Here is a 17726-nt window from a genome sequence, read left to right as displayed (position 1 = left end):
CTCAAGGAGGCAGTGCATGCAAATCTATCTCATACATATTCATTGTGGATATCCTGAAAACCTGACCTGGCTCCGGCTCTTGAGGACCGGAATTGCCTACCCCTGATTCTAGCCTAATATCCTTCTTCCAACAGTAGCCAATCTGTGTCACAAATACCTGGCAGAATCCTAAATACTAGCAACATGCCATGCTACCAATCCCAGGCTAGACAATAGAAAATTGATTTTTTTTGTTTTAAATTTAGGATGAAGTAATATGGTGGCTCTGTTAGCTCACTTTAATGGTTAATAAACAAAAGTGAAAGAAAAGATAGAAAATGAGATGATACCATTTTACTGGTAGTCTCTATGCAAGCTGGGGGTGCATGCTTTTCCCTGTGTGGACAATTGGCTGGTCAAGAGCACGTCGAAGGAAGGTGTTCAAGCATCAGTACAGAGAACTAGCTGTATGTTGAAGTTCATAATCAAATACCCAAAGTCCCATCTCAAACCCATTCAGCAATTGGAGTACATAGAAGCCCTGCTAGACATGGTATAAGGATTCCTGTTCTGCTGTCCGTGGAGAACACCTGCTACAGGTAAGTAACTTAATGTTTATATTTTTCCCAAAGTATGAGCCGCACTTTATACACCCCTTACAACTGCTCATTTTTTTTATTTTTTTTTTAATTTTGGTCTTTATATAATAGACATCAAATTGCCACCCTTTTGGCTTCAGTTGACAGACACATGACCACCCACACTCTGTAGGATATATTACTTAACAGAATGAAGCTGTCTGGTAGGGCTGTGTAGTTTCCACTGTGCAGTTGTATATTGTAAAAATAGTGTGCAGAGATACCCAATTATAAAATTCACCCCAGTGAGGGCAATTTCCAAAAATCATTTATTTAGGTAACGGCTATTTATTGGCATAAATGGGCAACAGTCACTTAATACTTCATTGCCTCAGGTACAAAATACCTATCTAAAATATGTAAACCGCCTTGATTTAGCCACACAGAAAAAGCTGTATATCAAGTCCCTTCCTTTATCCCCTATCTGAAAATTTTCCACCCTTTCTATAGATAATATGGAATCAAGGAACGTGAGATTTAAGAGAGAGAACAAAAGGACTGTAAAGGCTGATGACTCTGTGAGATGTGGTTCTGCTCAGAAATGTAGAAAGATTTTGATATCAAAGGGAGCAGGCCTTGCACCTGTGTGAGGCTGAAGAGCTGGTCCGCATAGGCACCATTTTATTCAAAATTCCCCCCCAAGCTATGCCTCTTTTTCTGACCCTTACATGGGAGTCTATTGGTTCAAATTCTTTAATTGCTGGGCTACCCTTATTTTTTCTTTTTTTCATAATAGTTTAAGATAAAAAGGTATTAGAGGGGGAAAAAGGGAGTGCTGATGTTGTTAGTTGAGTGGTAGCTCTGTGGAAAATGCTCCTGAAATCTTTGGGATCAAATCCATAAATTGCTGATTTCCTACCTTTCTGTGGTACAACAACAACAAAGTTAATATTTATTATATACAGATATCTTCTCTGACCCCAGTGGGCTCACAAACCAGGTTTTTGTACCCAGGGCACTGGATGGTTAAGAGACTTGCCCACAGTCACAGGGAGCTGTAGTGAGAATCAAACCCAGTTGCCCAGGTTCTCAGCCTACTGCATTAACCATTAGGTAGGTGACACTGGTTGACAGATGGCTTAGTGGTTAGTGTTACTGCTGTTCATTATGCAGTTGGTGTGTTCAGAATCCATTAAGAAGTGTTGGGTTGTTTCTGTTTTACAGTATTTTTGACTAATGGCCAATGGCTGGAGAGATTTGATTGAGAAATGAGTTGTAGTTTAACTTACCTAGTAATTAGGTAGGGCTACAGCAGACGAAGAGTGTTGATGAAGGGGGTTGTGTTAGATAAATCTTCTCTGGCCACTAGCAACCAGGTTATGCTGTGTCCCCACCTCGCTATACTGTATGATATATATATATATATATCTGTAGATATAGATGAAAATGGCCTACCATTTATTAAAACCACCTTTCCTATTCAATTAGCTAGACCCTAAGTCACTTCTGCCTCAGTAGGCCTCAAATCCAGAGTTGTGAAGTTACAAGCCTAGCCCACAGGCCTGCAAGGTTTTCACAGCAAGAACTCTTTGAAACTTCTCTTTCCTCTTGTGTGGGCTTAGAGCTCTGTAGGAGAGAGAAGACCGCTGAACAGAGATGCATTACTAGGTGCTACCAGTGTCTCAGAGATAAAATGTCACATAATGTCCTTATTAATAATAGTTCAAATACCAGTTTTCACTACACTTAAAAAATTTTTTTTAGCTCATTTGTTTTAGTAATTTTGATAATTTGCAGTCTTGCATTGAAATAACAATTTCCTGCAACTACTGTAATAATGAGATCGATGTATCCAGACTTTCAGTAGAATAACCTAAACTAAACTAAAACTTATCTTTGTATACCGGGTCTTCAACCAAAATGGAGTTCAACTCAGTTAACAGTAACTAAAAGAAATACAAAAAAGTAACAGTCAGAAAATATCAATGTGACTGATTTCCAAAGTGTTTGGCAAATAAAATAGTTTTTAAAGATTTGCGAAAAAGTTGAAAAGGGCCAGGACCCCTTAAGATAAGAGGAAGTTCATTCCATAGTTCCAATGTCAGCTCTAATGATTTTAGACCTATGTTGGGTGATATATGATGGCGCTACACTCTACAAGGAGCCTCTGATCTCCTCCAATACCCCCACCCTCCATACAGAGCTGGTGTTCAAGGTCTTATGTCAGTTCAGTGGCTTCAAAAGAAGGGGTTAGAAACATAGAAAGATGACGGCAGAAAAGGGCTAAAGCCCATCAAGTCTGCCCACTCTACTGACCCACCCCATTAAGTCTGAGTGCTAATGACCTAGTTCCTTAACTCGACCCTCATAGGGATCCCACGTGGATGTCCCATTTATTCTTAAAGTCGAGCACGCTGATGGCCTTGATCACCTGCACCAGAAGTTTGTTCCAGTGATCTACCACCCTTTCTGTGAAGAAATACTTCCTGGTGATCATTAAAGAAACACAGCCTAAGTAGGTTCCCACTTTCTCCAGGGCTGACACTGTGAGGAGATCTTTGCAGCACTGACTGTTGGACATTCAGACACATGAGACACAAAGGCCCTAAATGAAGAGAGACTTCAGCTGCAGGTAAGCACTGGGAATGCTGGCAGGACAGATTATAATAGTCAGAAGAACAAGGCAAACAACTAATACAAGAAAGAGTGGGGAAGAAACTGGGATAAAATTTGAGTTTATTAAACACAGTTGAAATGTAAAACATTTGAGACAATCAATCTGTCTTTCAATTTCTTCCAGACCCAACACAGTCTGTGTTTCGGCTTCGAAGCAGAAGCCTGCTTCAGGGGTATAGGTGGTAATCCAGTAGGTGACACTTAAGCATTTAACTTCCAAAAGAAAAAGTACTGTAAAACACCAAATAAAAGTGCACCGTCAAGAGAGGCATGTGAGCTCAAATGTCTCTCTTTCTGGTGCATTTTTTCTTTACTTTAATGCTGTTCGTTTCACACACAGCCACGTATCTCCATGAGCAAAACAGATTTTTTTTCACCTAAGTTCTTATGAGCGCTTTTATTTGGTGTTTTACAGTACTTTTTCTTTGGAAGTTAATTGCTTAAGCTCCACCTACTGGATTACCATCTATACCCCTGAGGCAGGCTTCTGCTTCGAAGCCGAAACACAGACCGTGTCGGGTCTGGAAGAAATTGAAAAACAGATTGATTGTTTCAAATGTTTTATATTTCAACTGTATTTAATAAACTCAATTTTATCCCAGGTTGATGTGCACAGGACAGATTATAATACCACACTCCTGTGACTCAACTGCACAGGGGCAGAGGCAACAGTACCAGAATAACATAGGGGTAATAGTCCTTTTTGTGCTGATGCCCCAAAGCTCTCAGTGCTGTGCATCAAAGGGGGCCGATGCTGATGTTTCTTGGCCTTCACCCAATGCCAGATATCAGAATCCCAGTGTCAAAGGAAGCCATAAAAAATATGTGTGTTCTCAGTGTTGGGTCCAATGCAGTGCCCAGTGGCAAGGGAGGTAGAGAAGAAAGAGTTGCACAGGAATGTGACTGTCAGGAATCCCACAGAGTCCATGGGGATCCTGTGAGAATCCACTCCAGACTCATAGCGATTCCACAGGAATGGACAAAGTTCCTCTGGGGTTTCCATGGGAGCCTGCCTACCTGCCTGTCTCCTTCTCCTGAGCTCTCTTCTCCATCCTTCAACAGGCCACCGGCAGCGGTTCTTCCTATATGCTGCCGGTGGCTGACCTGGAAGGCTTCCCTCTGACACATTGGAGAAGCATACACAGACTGAGGCAGTAGGCAGATGCCGGAAGGACAGGGCCGGAGTCCAGAATGTTTCACCTATCTACTGGAAAAGAGCTTTCCAGGGTAAGTACATAATCTCTTTTTCCAGTGCAATAGGTGAGACATTCTAGACAAATGGGACTTACAAAGGCAGTACCCAAGGACACAAAGGCAGAGTCTTGTTTCACTGCCACATCCACTCTGTAAAACTTGGCAAATGTGTGTAGAGAGGACCACATTGCCGCCCTACAGATCTCATCAGGGGAGACAGCTCTAGCTTCAGCCCATGAAGAAGTCGCACTCCTGGTAGAATATGCCTTGACAGACATGGGAGACTGTTTCTCAGAAAGAATATAGGCTGACGAAATGGCCCTAAAATAATAAAAGGGAGAGAGCAGAACACACACAGTCCTGTTGGCACGCATGCAGAAGGGAAAAACTGTTGGTGGAGCTAAGGAGCCCAGTGAAGTACAGAGGCACAGAGAAAAAATCTGGAGTGGATTCCTTCTGCAGGTGGCATGTGGCCATGAGGACACAACCTATCTGTCTAGAACAGGGCTGCCCAAGTTCGGTCCTCGAGATCTACTGGCAGGCCAGGTTTTCTGGATATCCACAATGAACATGCATGAGAGAGAGATTTGCATACCAAGAAGGCAGTGAAGGCAAATCTCTCTCATGCATATTCATTGTGGATATCCAGAAAACCTGGCCTGCCAGTAGATCTCGAGGACCGGACTTGGGGCAGCCCTGGTCTAGAATGTCTCACTTATTGCATTGGAAATGGGATTTTTTTTTTTTTTTAATTGTCTGTTTGTATGCTAGAAGACAGAAGGAAAGAATAATGATGCACACCGATGCCATTTGGTGAAAAGGAGAGTAGTGGTCTAGCACTCCTACACATAACCACTCTATTTCATTCCATATGGTAACACCAGATGATATCTCCGTACCAGGTGAAGTACACTCATGAAAGAGGAAAATAACTGAAAGGGGTGTTTATTGACTGTATTTTACATTAATTTCTTGTAGAAAAAGATGTATCCTTTTGAAATGGATTAGCATTGATTCCCCTACTTTGAAGCAGTGGCAGAATCAAATGTATGAACTATTGCAAATGAAACCTACGTCTATTGATACACAAAGACACAGAGCCAAAAAGAGTTCTCTCAAAATATAGACTCGTTACTTTAATTCCTTACCAATGCGAGTGTGCTCCAACTCTTTAAATGCACTGGAACTTTGAGCCCTCAACAACCCATTTATCCCCCTTTTACAAAACCGCACAAGAGGATTTTAGCGCCAACCGGCACACTGAATGCTCTGTGCTGCTCTGACAATCATAAGAACATAAAAACATAAGAAATGCCTCTGCTGGGTCAGACCTGAGGTCCATCGTGCCCAGCAGTCCGCTCACGCGGTGGCCCAACAGGTCCAGGACCTGTGCAGTAATCTTCTATCTATACCCCTCTATCCCCATTTCCAGTAGGAATTTGTCCAATCCTTTCTTGAACCCCAGTACCGTGCTCTGCCCTATTACGTCCTCTGGAAGCGCATTCCAGGTGTCCACCACATGTTGGGTAAAGAAGAACTTCCTAGCATTTGTTTTGAATCTGTCTCCTATCAACTTTTCCGAATGCCCTCTTGTTCTTTTATTATTAGAAAGTTTGAAGAATCTGTCCCTCTTTACTCTCTCTATGCCCTTCATGATCCTATAAGTCTCTATCATATCTCCTCTAAGTCTCCTCTTCTCCAGGGAAAAGAGACCCAGCTTCTCCAATCTCTCAGAATATGACAGGTTTTCCATACCTTTTATCAGACGTGTCGCTCTCCTCTGAACCCTCTCGACTAACGCCATATCCTTCTTAAGGTACGGCGACCAATATTGGACGCAGTACTCCAAATGCGGGCGCACCATCGCCCGATACAACGGCAGGATAACTTATTTCGTTCTGGCTGTAATACCCTTTTTGATTATACCAAGCATTCTATTCGCTCTCTTAGGAACTTTAAGACTGTTGGAGCAGAGCATTCAGCGTGCCGGCCGTCGCTAAAAATCTATTGTGTGGTTTTATAAAAGGGATGGTGGTTACCATCTTAATGTTGTAGAGTTTGTTCTCTGTCTTTATGCCCATCATTATTAAACATGGAAGTGTTTGTGTGTGCGTGGGGGAGGGGGGGGGCTATATGCTTTGCTATCTTGAGTGTATTATGGCAATTCTTATACTCATATTGACTTAATGGGCCTAGCTCCTTTGTATTGTTTTACGAGATTGTGATTCAATGCATTTCAAGAAAGATATCTAAATATTAATTGGAGCCAATAAGTACAGCGAGGCTCCCCATTCTATTGAGAGTCCTTTGTCCCACTGGAAGAAGAGCCTCAGGCCATGGCAACAGAGGTAATGGAGCAAAAGCAAGCAGGAGCCAGGCAAGCAGATTGTTTTAATAAAGTTATTAAATATGCTAACAAAATCATTAGGCAAGCAGTAAACAGAACCCAATTGGTTTACCGGAGGGAAAATAAGCCCAAGAAAACCAAGAAGGAAAACAGGCAATTCAAATTTCTTTCAATAACTTACAAAATAAGAAAAATGAAATCTAGCAAAACATTTCATTCTATCTCATTTTCAAATCATCAAGTTCCAAAAAGACAGTAACTTGTTGGACAAAAAAAATAAAATCTTTTTAGTGCACTCTGATCATCATCTTCAGTGGAAATGTGTGCATCAGTAAATTAAAAACATCATACACTCCTAATGTCAAATCAGTTTATGTCCCAACAATTTTTTTTCAGAAGAGCTAACTGTGTCTCCAATTGTGCATCGCTTACTGCCTTGTGGGAGGAAATGTAATAAGCAAAAGGTAAGGAAATCATAGTGGCAGCAAGGGGAGGAGGAGGACCAAGTCCCAACTTTGTTGGTAGGAGAGGAGGGGCTCCTGCCTCCTATGCTTACTCCACACTGTATTTATGGTTGTTGCAATTCTTCTCATTCTTGAAAAAGCAGCAAAACTGTTAAATAAAGATCAGTGCAATGAACTGGAGTACTTCAGGGAAATAAGCAAAGCCAGGTGCTCTTGGGATACATCTTACATGGACGTAATTTTGTCGTCATTGCTTTTTTCTGGTTCCGCTTCCACCTCCAGGGCTATGTTGTCAAAGCCGACATCTTTGCCCCTGTTAAAAGCACAAGGAGACAACCAGCGTCACCAAGATGTAGCTTGTACACTGTTCAGTCAAGAGACAAGGAGATGCACCACCCTCCTCAATGTCCTATGCAAAGTCACCAGGGGAAGAAGCAGGTGGCAGAAGTGGAGATTTACAGTAGCAAGACCAGGTTTAATTTTGGAGTGGACTGGAACAAGGAAGTATGAGAACATCTTTTTCCTAGCCTTTCTGGTGTAGTCAGAACCAGCTTCTTTTGGGCTATAGCACAATGGCCTGCAACTACATAGACCAGGGGTCCCCAAAGTCCCTCCTTGAGGGCCACAATCCAGTCGGGTTTTCAGGATTTCCCCAATGAATATGCATGAGATTTATGTGCATGCACTGCTTTCAATGCATTATTCATTGGGGAAATCCTGAAAACCCGACTGGATTGCGGCCCTCAAGGAGGGACTTTGGGGACCCCTGACATAGACTGTTATATCCTCTCATTACACAGAACATAGGTCCTTCTTGTATTTTGGAGGAAACTTGGGACCCAGATGATAGCCATCGGAACTGGGGTTGACAGCAGTTAAAGAATAGAAAGGGAATGGTGGTTGAAGTGAATTGGGGTGGAGATGGAGGTGGGTATGGAGAGGGATAGGGATATGATGTATTCCGGAAAGGCATTTAAGATCTGGTGTTAAATGATCATAATAATTACAAGTCAAAGATCTTGATGCTTTTTTGGAGTGTGTTTCTGTTTCTCTCTATGTTTATTTTTATCTCTATTTTGTTTACTTTAATTATTATTTTAATTCTATCTTTAAATTATTTATTCATTACTTGTTGGAATATTTCATTTCTATCTCTATCTCTACCTCTGTATTTTTATTTTCATTTTTCATACTGTTTCTTCAGGTATTTTAGTTAGATTGTGAGCCTTTGGGACAGTTAGGGAATTTCCAAGTACCTATCTTATTTATTTAGTTTTTATTTATTGTATCTTTAATGCATCATTTTTGTAATCCGCTTAGAAACCTCACAGTTATTAGCAGTATATAAGAATTAAATTAAATTAAAAATTAAATTAAATTAAAATTATTTAGGGGGTCCTTTTACAAAAAAAAGTATGGGGAAAAGTGGCCTTGGCACACCCTTATTTATTTATTCAATTTTTGAGCCCATCCTCCCAAAGGAGGTCAAAATGGGTTACAAAGCAGGTACTCAAGCATTTTTCCTATCTGTCCTGGCAGGCTCACAGTCTATCTGATGTACCAGGGCAGTGGAGGATTAAGTGACTTGACCAGGGTCACAAAGAGCAGCATGGGCTTTGAACCCACCACCTCAGGGTGCTGAGGCGGTAGCTCTAACCACTACGCCACATTCTCCTCCATATGCAGATCTTTCCCAGATCTTTCCACAGTCAGAAAATAGCCACATTTCCAACTTCCAGCATTAATGGACATGCGCTGTTGCCATTAACGTATGAGTCCTTATTGCCACTTAATTTGTAGGTACTAATTAATTAGCATAGAAATGCCCACTCTCTACCCTTCCTCAACATGCTTCTTCCACAAAAAATTCAACCTGTGATAAGCACACACTAGCACTTACCACAGCTTGGTAAAATGACCCCTTAGTAAGTACGCATTCTCTCTGAACTAGCCACTAGGAAGTAACTGGATTAGCCTCAAGGCTTCCTGCTCTTTTTTTATCCTTCCAATTGACTGACATTTTGGGTTCATGGCAAAATACATTTAGCTCATGGTCACAGGAAAATAACTCCCAACTCTGGGTTCCAGGATAACCATAAAGAATAAGCATATGACATATCATCCAAGTTCACATTTGCATATGCAAATGTCTCTGATGCCCATAAAACTATTTGAAGGCAGACCAGCTCAAGCAGAGCAGGATGCATCAGTCCAATGTTTGCAGGGCTAGGGGCAGTGCTGCTGCAACTTGACAAGCTAGTATATAAGGCACCACACTATCCCACGATATGACCGACAAGAGCAATGGTAGAAGACTTAATCTCTTTTTTTCAAGGAGGTCAGAAAGCAAAGCTCCCTCTAGAGCAATTTACCTTGCCTTTACGACGTCCTCCTCATCTTCCTGCCTGTGTGGAAAGAGAAAGACAAAGGATGCTAATATTGGGATTAAAATTACAATCCAAATGAATCCACATCCACCTTGGCTATAGCTATATGGGATACTTGGAACTGATGTGTAAGGGTTTCAGCGACTCATTTGAGTTTTAGTGAATACGGCAAAAACAAAAGTTGACTTGTTCTTTGAATGGCCTGGGAGAGAGCCAATACCCGCGCATCATCTTTACGACCCAAGAGGCAGACAGTAGTGCCTTGTCCGTGGTGCTAGTCTAGCAGTTTGAGTACGGGGGAAGGGAATGGGACTTGTATATTGTGTTTTTGTGGTTACACATTCAAAACAGTTTACATAAACATAGAAACATGATGGTAGATAAAGGCCAAATGGCCCATCTAGTCTGCCCATCCGCAGTAACCATTATCTCTTTCTCCCAGAGATCCCAAGTGCCTATCCTAGGCCCTTTTGGATTCAGACGTAGTCTGTCTCCACCACCTCTTCTGGGAGACTATTCCATGCATCTACCACCCTTTCTGTAAAAAAAAGTATTTCCTTAGATTACTCTGGAGCCTATCACCTCTTAACATCATCCCATGTCCTCTCATTCCAGAGCTTCCTTTCATATGAAAGAGACTCGACTCATGCGCATTAACACCACATAGGTATTTAAATGTCTCTATCATATCTCCCCTCTTCTGCCTTTCCTCCAAAGTATACAGATTTAGATCTTTAAGTCTGTCCCCATATACCTTATGACAAAGACCACGCAACATTTTAGTAGCCTTCCTCTGGACCACCTCCATCCTTTTTATATCTTTTTGAAGGTGCGGCCTCCAGAATTGTATACAATATTCTAAATGAGGTCTCACCAGAGTTTTATACAGGTACTTAGTTTGTACCTGGAGCAAAGGAAGTTTAAACCCCCCTTTTTACAAAAGCATAGTGCAGTTTTTAGCACCAGCTCAAATACCCATAGAATTCCTATGAGTGTAGGAGCTGTTACCACTGCGGCCGATGCTAAAAACCATGCTACACTTTTTTTTTTTTTTTAAAGGGGGGGGGGTGTAAGTTACTTGCCCAAGGTCACAAGCAGCAGCACTGGGAATCGAACCCACAACCTCAGGGTGCTGAGGCTGCAGCTCTACCTCTACTACTAGGCCACACCTCCAAGTTTCATTAACAGTTGTATCCATCCATCTCTACTTTTGTAAAATTACAATATTCTACATTTTACAATGTAATAATGTAACAAGCTGGTGGCCTAGACCAGAAGGATGCTGAGCTGCATAGCGAGGGACATTACTAACAGAAAGGTGATGTCATCATTAGCAAGGACTCACTTGGAGGGCTTTGTTCAGTTTTAGAAGCCGTATCTCACTAAAGATATGAAAAGACTTGAAGCAGTTTAGAGGAAAGTGGTCAAAATGCTACGGGATCTGCACCAGAATAAATATGAGAAGTGATTTAAAGACTTGATTATGTATCCCTAGATAAAAGGAGGGACAGTGAAGATATACCTTTCAAATATTCAAATGTTTTATTAATAAACAGATGAACCTTTTCCCAAAGATGGACAAACAGTAGAACTGGACAACATGAAATCAAGCTGCAAGAATGTGAACTTAAAAGCAACATCAGGAAATACTTTCTCATGGAGAGGGTGGTGGAATGCCATCCCACTAGAGAGAGTGAGGACAGAAATAGTGACAATTAAAAAACAAAAACAAAAACAACACATGAGATAAACACAAGAGGATCCCTATCTAGTAAGAGGACAGAATCAATATAGAGCATTGTACTGCAATCAAATGACTTCACACTTTAAAACATTAAAACACACACACACACACATACATACACACATACATACATACATATATATATATATATATATATAATTGCAGTACAATGCTCTATATTGATTCTGTCCTCTTACTAAATAGGGGATCCTCTTGTGTTTATCTCATGCTTTTTTTTGTCACTATTTCTGTATATAAACACACTATTTCTGTATATATATATATACACACAAAGACACATAAAACAGACTTTTTTTTTTGGGGGGGGGGAACCACACACACAAAACAGACATTGGTGGAGGGGGGAGGGAAGAAACCTACACAGAACAGCATATACGACCTAACCACCTTACTGGACAGACAAGTCATGGTAGTCTTCATCTGCTGTCATTTACTATATAACTGTGGAATGGAAAACCCTTAAGGCTAGATTCACAAAGCAAACCGATCGTATACCGACCAGTTTTCCTTCCAGCTCGATTCACTAACCTCTCCAAGATCCGCTTCCAATCCATGCGTGCAAATGAGGGGAAACGCATGCAAAGTAGAAAGGGACGCGATTCACCAAAGAAATTTCGGACTGGCCGATCAACCCAAGAAGCGACTGCTGGGGACCAGTCAAAAACATCTTTCTGACTCTCCAGTTCCATTGAAGCCCTGCTCTTTGCCCTGCTCTCCGCATGCCCGGCTCTCTGCTGCCCCAAATCTCTCCTACCTGCTGCCCCGATGCTCTTCCCCGATCTCTCCTGCCTGCTCTGTCCCGAATTGCCACCCTGCTCGTCCCTGGATTTCTCCTGCCTGCCGCCCCGAATCTCTCCTGCCCTTCCCCACACTGCAAGCCCGTGGTTTTAACCGGCGAGTTTAAAGTGGGTTAAAACCACGGGCTCGCTGGGCTACAAAAGTAAAACAAAAAAAAGTTAAAACAAAAAAAAAATTAAAAACTCGCAACTCAGAGGGGTCTTGACGCATGCGCAGGCCATCAACAGATGGTCTGCGCATGCGCAGGATCCCACACTAGTGATCCGTGTCAGCCAGATGAGGGCGTTCCTCCAAGTGCCCTCATTTGAATGTTTCCCAGTTGTGAATTTGTCGGGCCTGATAGGATCGGCCATGGATAGCCCAGGAAAAATGGGTTAGTGAATCTAGCCCTTAGTGCTGTGTACACTGCCTTGAGTGAACTCTTTCAAAAAGGTGGTAAATAAATCCTAATTAATTAACTGTGCATACTAACCAGGTGACATAATACCCTCCCTTACCCCAAGGGTGTTCAATTGCACAGAATGAATTGCTGTCCCATATTTTAATTTCTAGATTTTTTTTTGTCAGTTGTGATGTCTGTTTGTTTTCCTTAGCTGCCCTTATGATGATAATGTGAATAACTGAAAGGTATGGAGGGGAGGGGGGGAGAGGGGGCTTTGCAATCTGCACTGGGCAGTTACAACCTAGATGGACCATTTTGGGGGTTTTCTACCATCCTCTACTATGCTGAATACCACATTTGGAGACAGCCTATGGGTCTTTGAACAAACCTTTTATTCCAGGGGCATAGCAGACATGCGCTGGATACATATGCCTGGTTGCACCTTCCACCTTTCAAAGCCCTGCTTTAGTTCTGTATGTGTCACTACAGAAGCAAAGTCTCCCCTCTCTCTACCTTTTTTCCTTTTTGCACCAGAGTCTGTTTGCAAGCATCAAGGTGAAGACGATGAAGAGGAAAACCACCACAGCAGTAAGCCCCACCAGCCATGGCTGCAGAGTCTTGGTGCCAGTTGTGGCTTTTGCTCCTCCTGCCAAAACAAAATAAATAATTTCAAATGTATACATGATCTTCTCCTCCACTATGTTATAAGAATATAAGAATAGCCTTACTGGGTCAGACCAATGGTCCATCAAGCCCAGTAGCCCGTTCTCACGATGGCCAATCCGGTTCACTAGTACTGGGCCAAAACCCAAGGAGTAGCAATATTCCATGCTACCAATCCAGGGCAAGCAGTGGCTTCTCCATGTCTTTCTCAATAACAGACTATGGACTTTTCCTCCAGGAAGTTGTCCAAACCTTTCTCAAAACCAGCTACGCTATGCGCTACCACATCCTCTGGCAATGTGTTCCAGAGCTTAACTATTCTCTGAGTGAAAAAAAAATTTCCTATTAGTTTTAAAAGTATTTCCCTGTAACTTCATTGAGTGTCCCCTAGTCTTTGTAATTTTTGACAGAGTGAAAAATCAATCCACTTGTACTCATTCTACTCCACTCAGGATTTGTAGACTTCAGTCATATCTCCCCTCAGCCATCTCTTTTCCAAGCTGAAGAGCCCTAACCTTTTTAGTCTTTCCTCAAATGAGAGGAATTCCATCCCCTTTATCATCTTGGTCGTTTTGCTTTGAACCTTTTCTAATGCTGCTATATCTTTCTTGAGATAAGGAGATCAGAATTGAACGCAATACTCCAGGTGAGGTCGTACCATGGAGCAAAACAAAGGCATTATAGCATTCTTAGTCTTGTTAACCATCCCTTTTTTAATAATTCCTAGCATCTTGTTTGCTTTTTTGGCTGCTGCCACACATTGGGTAAAAGGTTTTATCGTATTGTCTACGAAGACACCCAGATCCTTTTCTTGGGCATTAACCCCCAGGATGGATCCTAGCATCTGGTAATTGTAATTTGGGTTATTCCTCCCAATGTGCATCACTTGCATTTGTCCACATTACATTTCATCTGCCACTTGGACGCCTAGTCTTCCAGTTTCCTAAGGTCTGCCTGCAATTTTTCACAATCAGCATGCATTTTAACAACTTTGAAGAGTTTAGTGTCTTCTGCAAATTTAATCACCTCACTAGTCGTTCCAATTTCCAGATCATTAACCCTTTCAGGACCATAAGGATCGTAGGCCAATTTTTGTGGCTTTGACAACATTTTTATGGTAAAAAGGGCTTGCAGATGCCAAAAAATGGATTTTTTTTGTGAAATATCATTATTTTTATTTAAAAAAATCACACTTCTGGCTTATGGACAGTGTGGCAAGTGAATCTTCTCGTCAATCTGGCAACGACGCTAATGAATGAATGTCGGAACCAGTTTGTTTACATAAAGGCAGTATCCTATGGAATCCGTACATATCAAATTTAGAACGGTAGACTATCCCAATTAAAATTTATAGGATTTTAAAGTTATGGGACAAATAGGTCCCTTGGTCCTGAAAGGGTTAATACACAAGTTAAATAGCACTGGTCCCAATACAGATATACATTGGGCAAAGCAAATTCTCATCCTCAAAAGCTTGAGCTTCAAAAAATCCTTTAAAGAACCACCAGACTCTTTGTTGTTTTTGTGGTCTCGCAGAAGTGATACCATCCACTGTGAAAATGTCTTAAGTTAAAACTCAAGGGGGCTGCTCCGGTGGCTGTTTCAGTGCTGCCATTGGAAGGACCTTGGGTTTGTGACTCCCAGATACAGCTTGAGCCCGCACAGCAGCCCATGGGCAGAGGGTACGAGAGTCACCCTACTATACACAACTGTGACATCTAATACAATGAGTGGGCTAGGTAGCAAGGGAAGGGACATACTCTTACGAAAGTAGAAGTACAACAAAAACCAAAGGAGCTGAAGGAACAGGGAAAACCCCCAAAACAAACAACATCTGTGTGTTAATAAAAAAGCAACAGAGGGCAAATCTCTTTCAGTATTGTCCTAAACCCTGCCCCCCCCAAACAAAAATAAAATAAAAAATTACCTCCTCCAGACATCCTGTTTCATTAATTGGGCCCAAATGTTCTCTGTTCTCCTTCTTTCTAATTATCATCAGTATTTCCACCCCTGCTTTCTAGTGATGAAGTAAATTAAATCCATCTCCTTCTGTCACCTCTTGCTCCTCAGACCCTTCTGTCTCTCTTAGTCTCTTCACATTTGTTCTATTTATCTTTCTCCCCCCCCCCCCTCTCTTAATAGTCTACTGTTTCCTTCTTCTCTCATTCTATCTTTTAGTCAGGCTTTGTAGATGCCACTTCTTCATGCTCGGTCTTTTTGGAGTCTCCTTACTACCTTAAATTTGTTTTGTCCTATGTAGATGGCGCATACAACAGCTAAGATTATGTCCAACTTATTTTTAGAAGCTTGTATGAAATCTGTTCACAGAATATTCCACAGCTCCAAAGCCTGCATCATTTCCACTGGTTTTAAAATAAATGTATCTTTGAAATGGTTCCATATCATTCTATTATCTTCCATTCTCTTTTGCATTCGCCCCCCACCCCCTCACACACACACACTTCCCTTGCACATAAAGCCCCACCTCCTAATTCTCTAACCTTCATGTTGGAATAATGGAGAGCAGTTTCCTACCTGGCTGAGCCTCTGAAGACAAGACAAGTAGCAGAAGCCCCAGGGAGAGAGCAACAGGCGACATGGTGCTTCTGTGTTATCAATTGCTTTCTCGCTTGTTCGGCTACAGAGGAAGACAGTAAGCTGGATCCTTAATCGGGTATTATAGGTAGGCAGGTGGACTTGGATGCAAAGGGCACTCCCCTCCCACAAACTCCTCGATCAGCTGACAATGGCGTGCACAAAATAAGCATCTTGAATGATAAATTCATTTTCTTGGGCCTAAAGTCTGATTTGTTTTATTGCACTAAAGAGGGTAAAATCCAAAGTGTGATCACAGAGGGTTGCATAGCAACAAGACAATATTAACCTTTCTCTGACAAGTGAAGGAAGCAGGAAAAAGAACATTTGAACAAGAAAAAGGAAAAAAAAACTGCAGAGTCGATGTACAAAGTATCAGGTTGTTTTATTAAAAATACAATCAATTTAGAGAAATCTCAACAATGGTTCTCTATGTGGGGTACAGGACCCAACATGGGCTGTGTTTCGGAGAAACACTCCTTCCTCAGGAGGCCAGATGAAATGGAAAACCAATTATGGAGAACCATGGATTTGGGGAAATTGGTGAACAGTAAACACTGCCGGATTATGTCCACTCTTCTACAGTACCACACCTGAATTAAAAAAAAATAAACCAACACCCTCCCACAGCTGTCTGAAATGCAGGAAACTAACACAGTACATTAAGTGCCAATTGCATCCAGCCCATTCCTTCTCCAGGCACCACATATGCCTGGGATTTGCCCAGAGAGGACTTCACCTCCTCAGAATGATATGATTTAGCAGTGGGCAGAAAGGAGGAAGGGCTAGCGATCACTCTAAATGGTGCTTAGTACTTTGGATCTGTTGCCATAGACACAGAAATGACTCACAGCAACCAAAGTCCATAATTGGGTACTCTTACCATAAACAAAGACTTAAGAGGCCAGGATCGAGGCTTACATTCTCTCAAGATGGGGGATAGGTTTGTGCAGTGGCATCTACTTATGAAAGAAATACTATGCTGGCTCAGACCAACAGTCCAGTAAGCGTAGCACCCTGTTGCCACCAGTAGTCAATCCAGGGCCCTTGAAAGAGTAATCAACTGGATCCAAATGAGGAAATTTATTTCTTACTATCCATTCCTAGCAAGAGAGGAGATGCCAGTGAACCTGTCCCCAAGAAAATGTGTCTACATTTTTTTTTTAACTTGGCATTTTTTTTCCTGTTACTTTGGGCTTCCATTTTTTTTTTTTAATATCATTTTTATTAAAGAGTCAAGTAAGGCCAAAATTTCTTTAAGCCTTCATTCACAGTCATCCAAGGATTTCCCCCCCCCCCCTCTTTTATAGCCCCTCCTATCTTAGGGGAAGATGTTCAAAAACATACTGTGGAGCCAGTCTAGCTTTGAGTGGAAGTGGCTCAAAGGCTTGGAAGTAAGACTGGTTGTAGCCAGTCTTACTTACAAAGCCGCTCAGCCTCTGTTGCTCAGAAGGGTTCTCAGAGGCACCTACAAATCACGGTAGAAGCCGTCAAGAACCCTATGCAAATGTATTACACGACGCTCATTAGAATTAAAATGAGCACTCCTTGTAATGCACAGGTAGGACTGCCCACCTCTTACTGGGCAAAATTTTACAGCAGAGGCTGGAGCTGCCAGTAGCGGTTTGTGCATCTATTGAGTGAGTGTATGCTCTGCGGAGAGCAGGATTAATTCTTCGAGGGCCCCTAGGCACACAAGTACACTGGGCCTCTCTGGCCCTGCCCCGCCCCTAACCCGCTAATGCCCCACCCCACCTCACCCATGTCCCGCCCCACTTATCTGTTTTCTTCTTTACTTCTTTATTTCCACTTGTATTTCTTTTTTTAATTCAAAACAAACAAAGATTAGTATACCAGTGCACAGTTTTTCTTCTATGCAACCCCAAAACATCCCTGAA

The 17726-nt window shown here is 41.9% G+C and overlaps 1 protein-coding gene across 1 annotated transcript; it reads right to left on the bottom strand.

Moving 5' to 3' along the window:
• Positions 1 to 6799: 6799 nt before the first annotated feature.
• SMIM24 (small integral membrane protein 24) lies at positions 6800 to 15900 on the bottom strand. The gene is made up of 4 exons (XM_033953573.1): positions 15769 to 15900; positions 13084 to 13216; positions 9611 to 9643; positions 6800 to 7551 (listed from the first exon to the last, which is right to left on the bottom strand). Exons 1-4 carry the CDS (start codon positions 15830 to 15832, stop codon positions 7464 to 7466), a joined length of 318 nt encoding a protein of 105 aa, XP_033809464.1. The 5' UTR covers positions 15833 to 15900; the 3' UTR covers positions 6800 to 7463.
• Between the last annotated feature and the right edge of the window lie 1826 nt (positions 15901 to 17726).

Source organism: Geotrypetes seraphini, chromosome 8 (assembly GCF_902459505.1).
Source record: "Geotrypetes seraphini chromosome 8, aGeoSer1.1, whole genome shotgun sequence".
Taxonomy (NCBI): domain Eukaryota; kingdom Metazoa; phylum Chordata; class Amphibia; order Gymnophiona; family Dermophiidae; genus Geotrypetes; species Geotrypetes seraphini.
This window is presented reverse-complemented; position numbering and strand designations above follow the sequence as displayed.

Excerpts from the sequence above, each read along its gene's own strand:
- SMIM24 (XM_033953573.1), bottom strand. The coding sequence starts at position 15,832 with ATGTCGCCTGTTGCTCTCTCCCTGGGGCTTCTGCTACTTGTCTTGTCT. Across the intron at positions 13,217-15,768 it reads GTCTTCAGAGGCTCAGCCAG|GAGGAGCAAAAGCCACAACT; the intron begins GTAGGAAACTGC and ends TTGTTTTGGCAG. Across the intron at positions 9,644-13,083 it reads TGGTGCAAAAAGGAAAAAAG|GCAGGAAGATGAGGAGGACG; the intron begins GTAGAGAGAGGG and ends CTTTCCACACAG.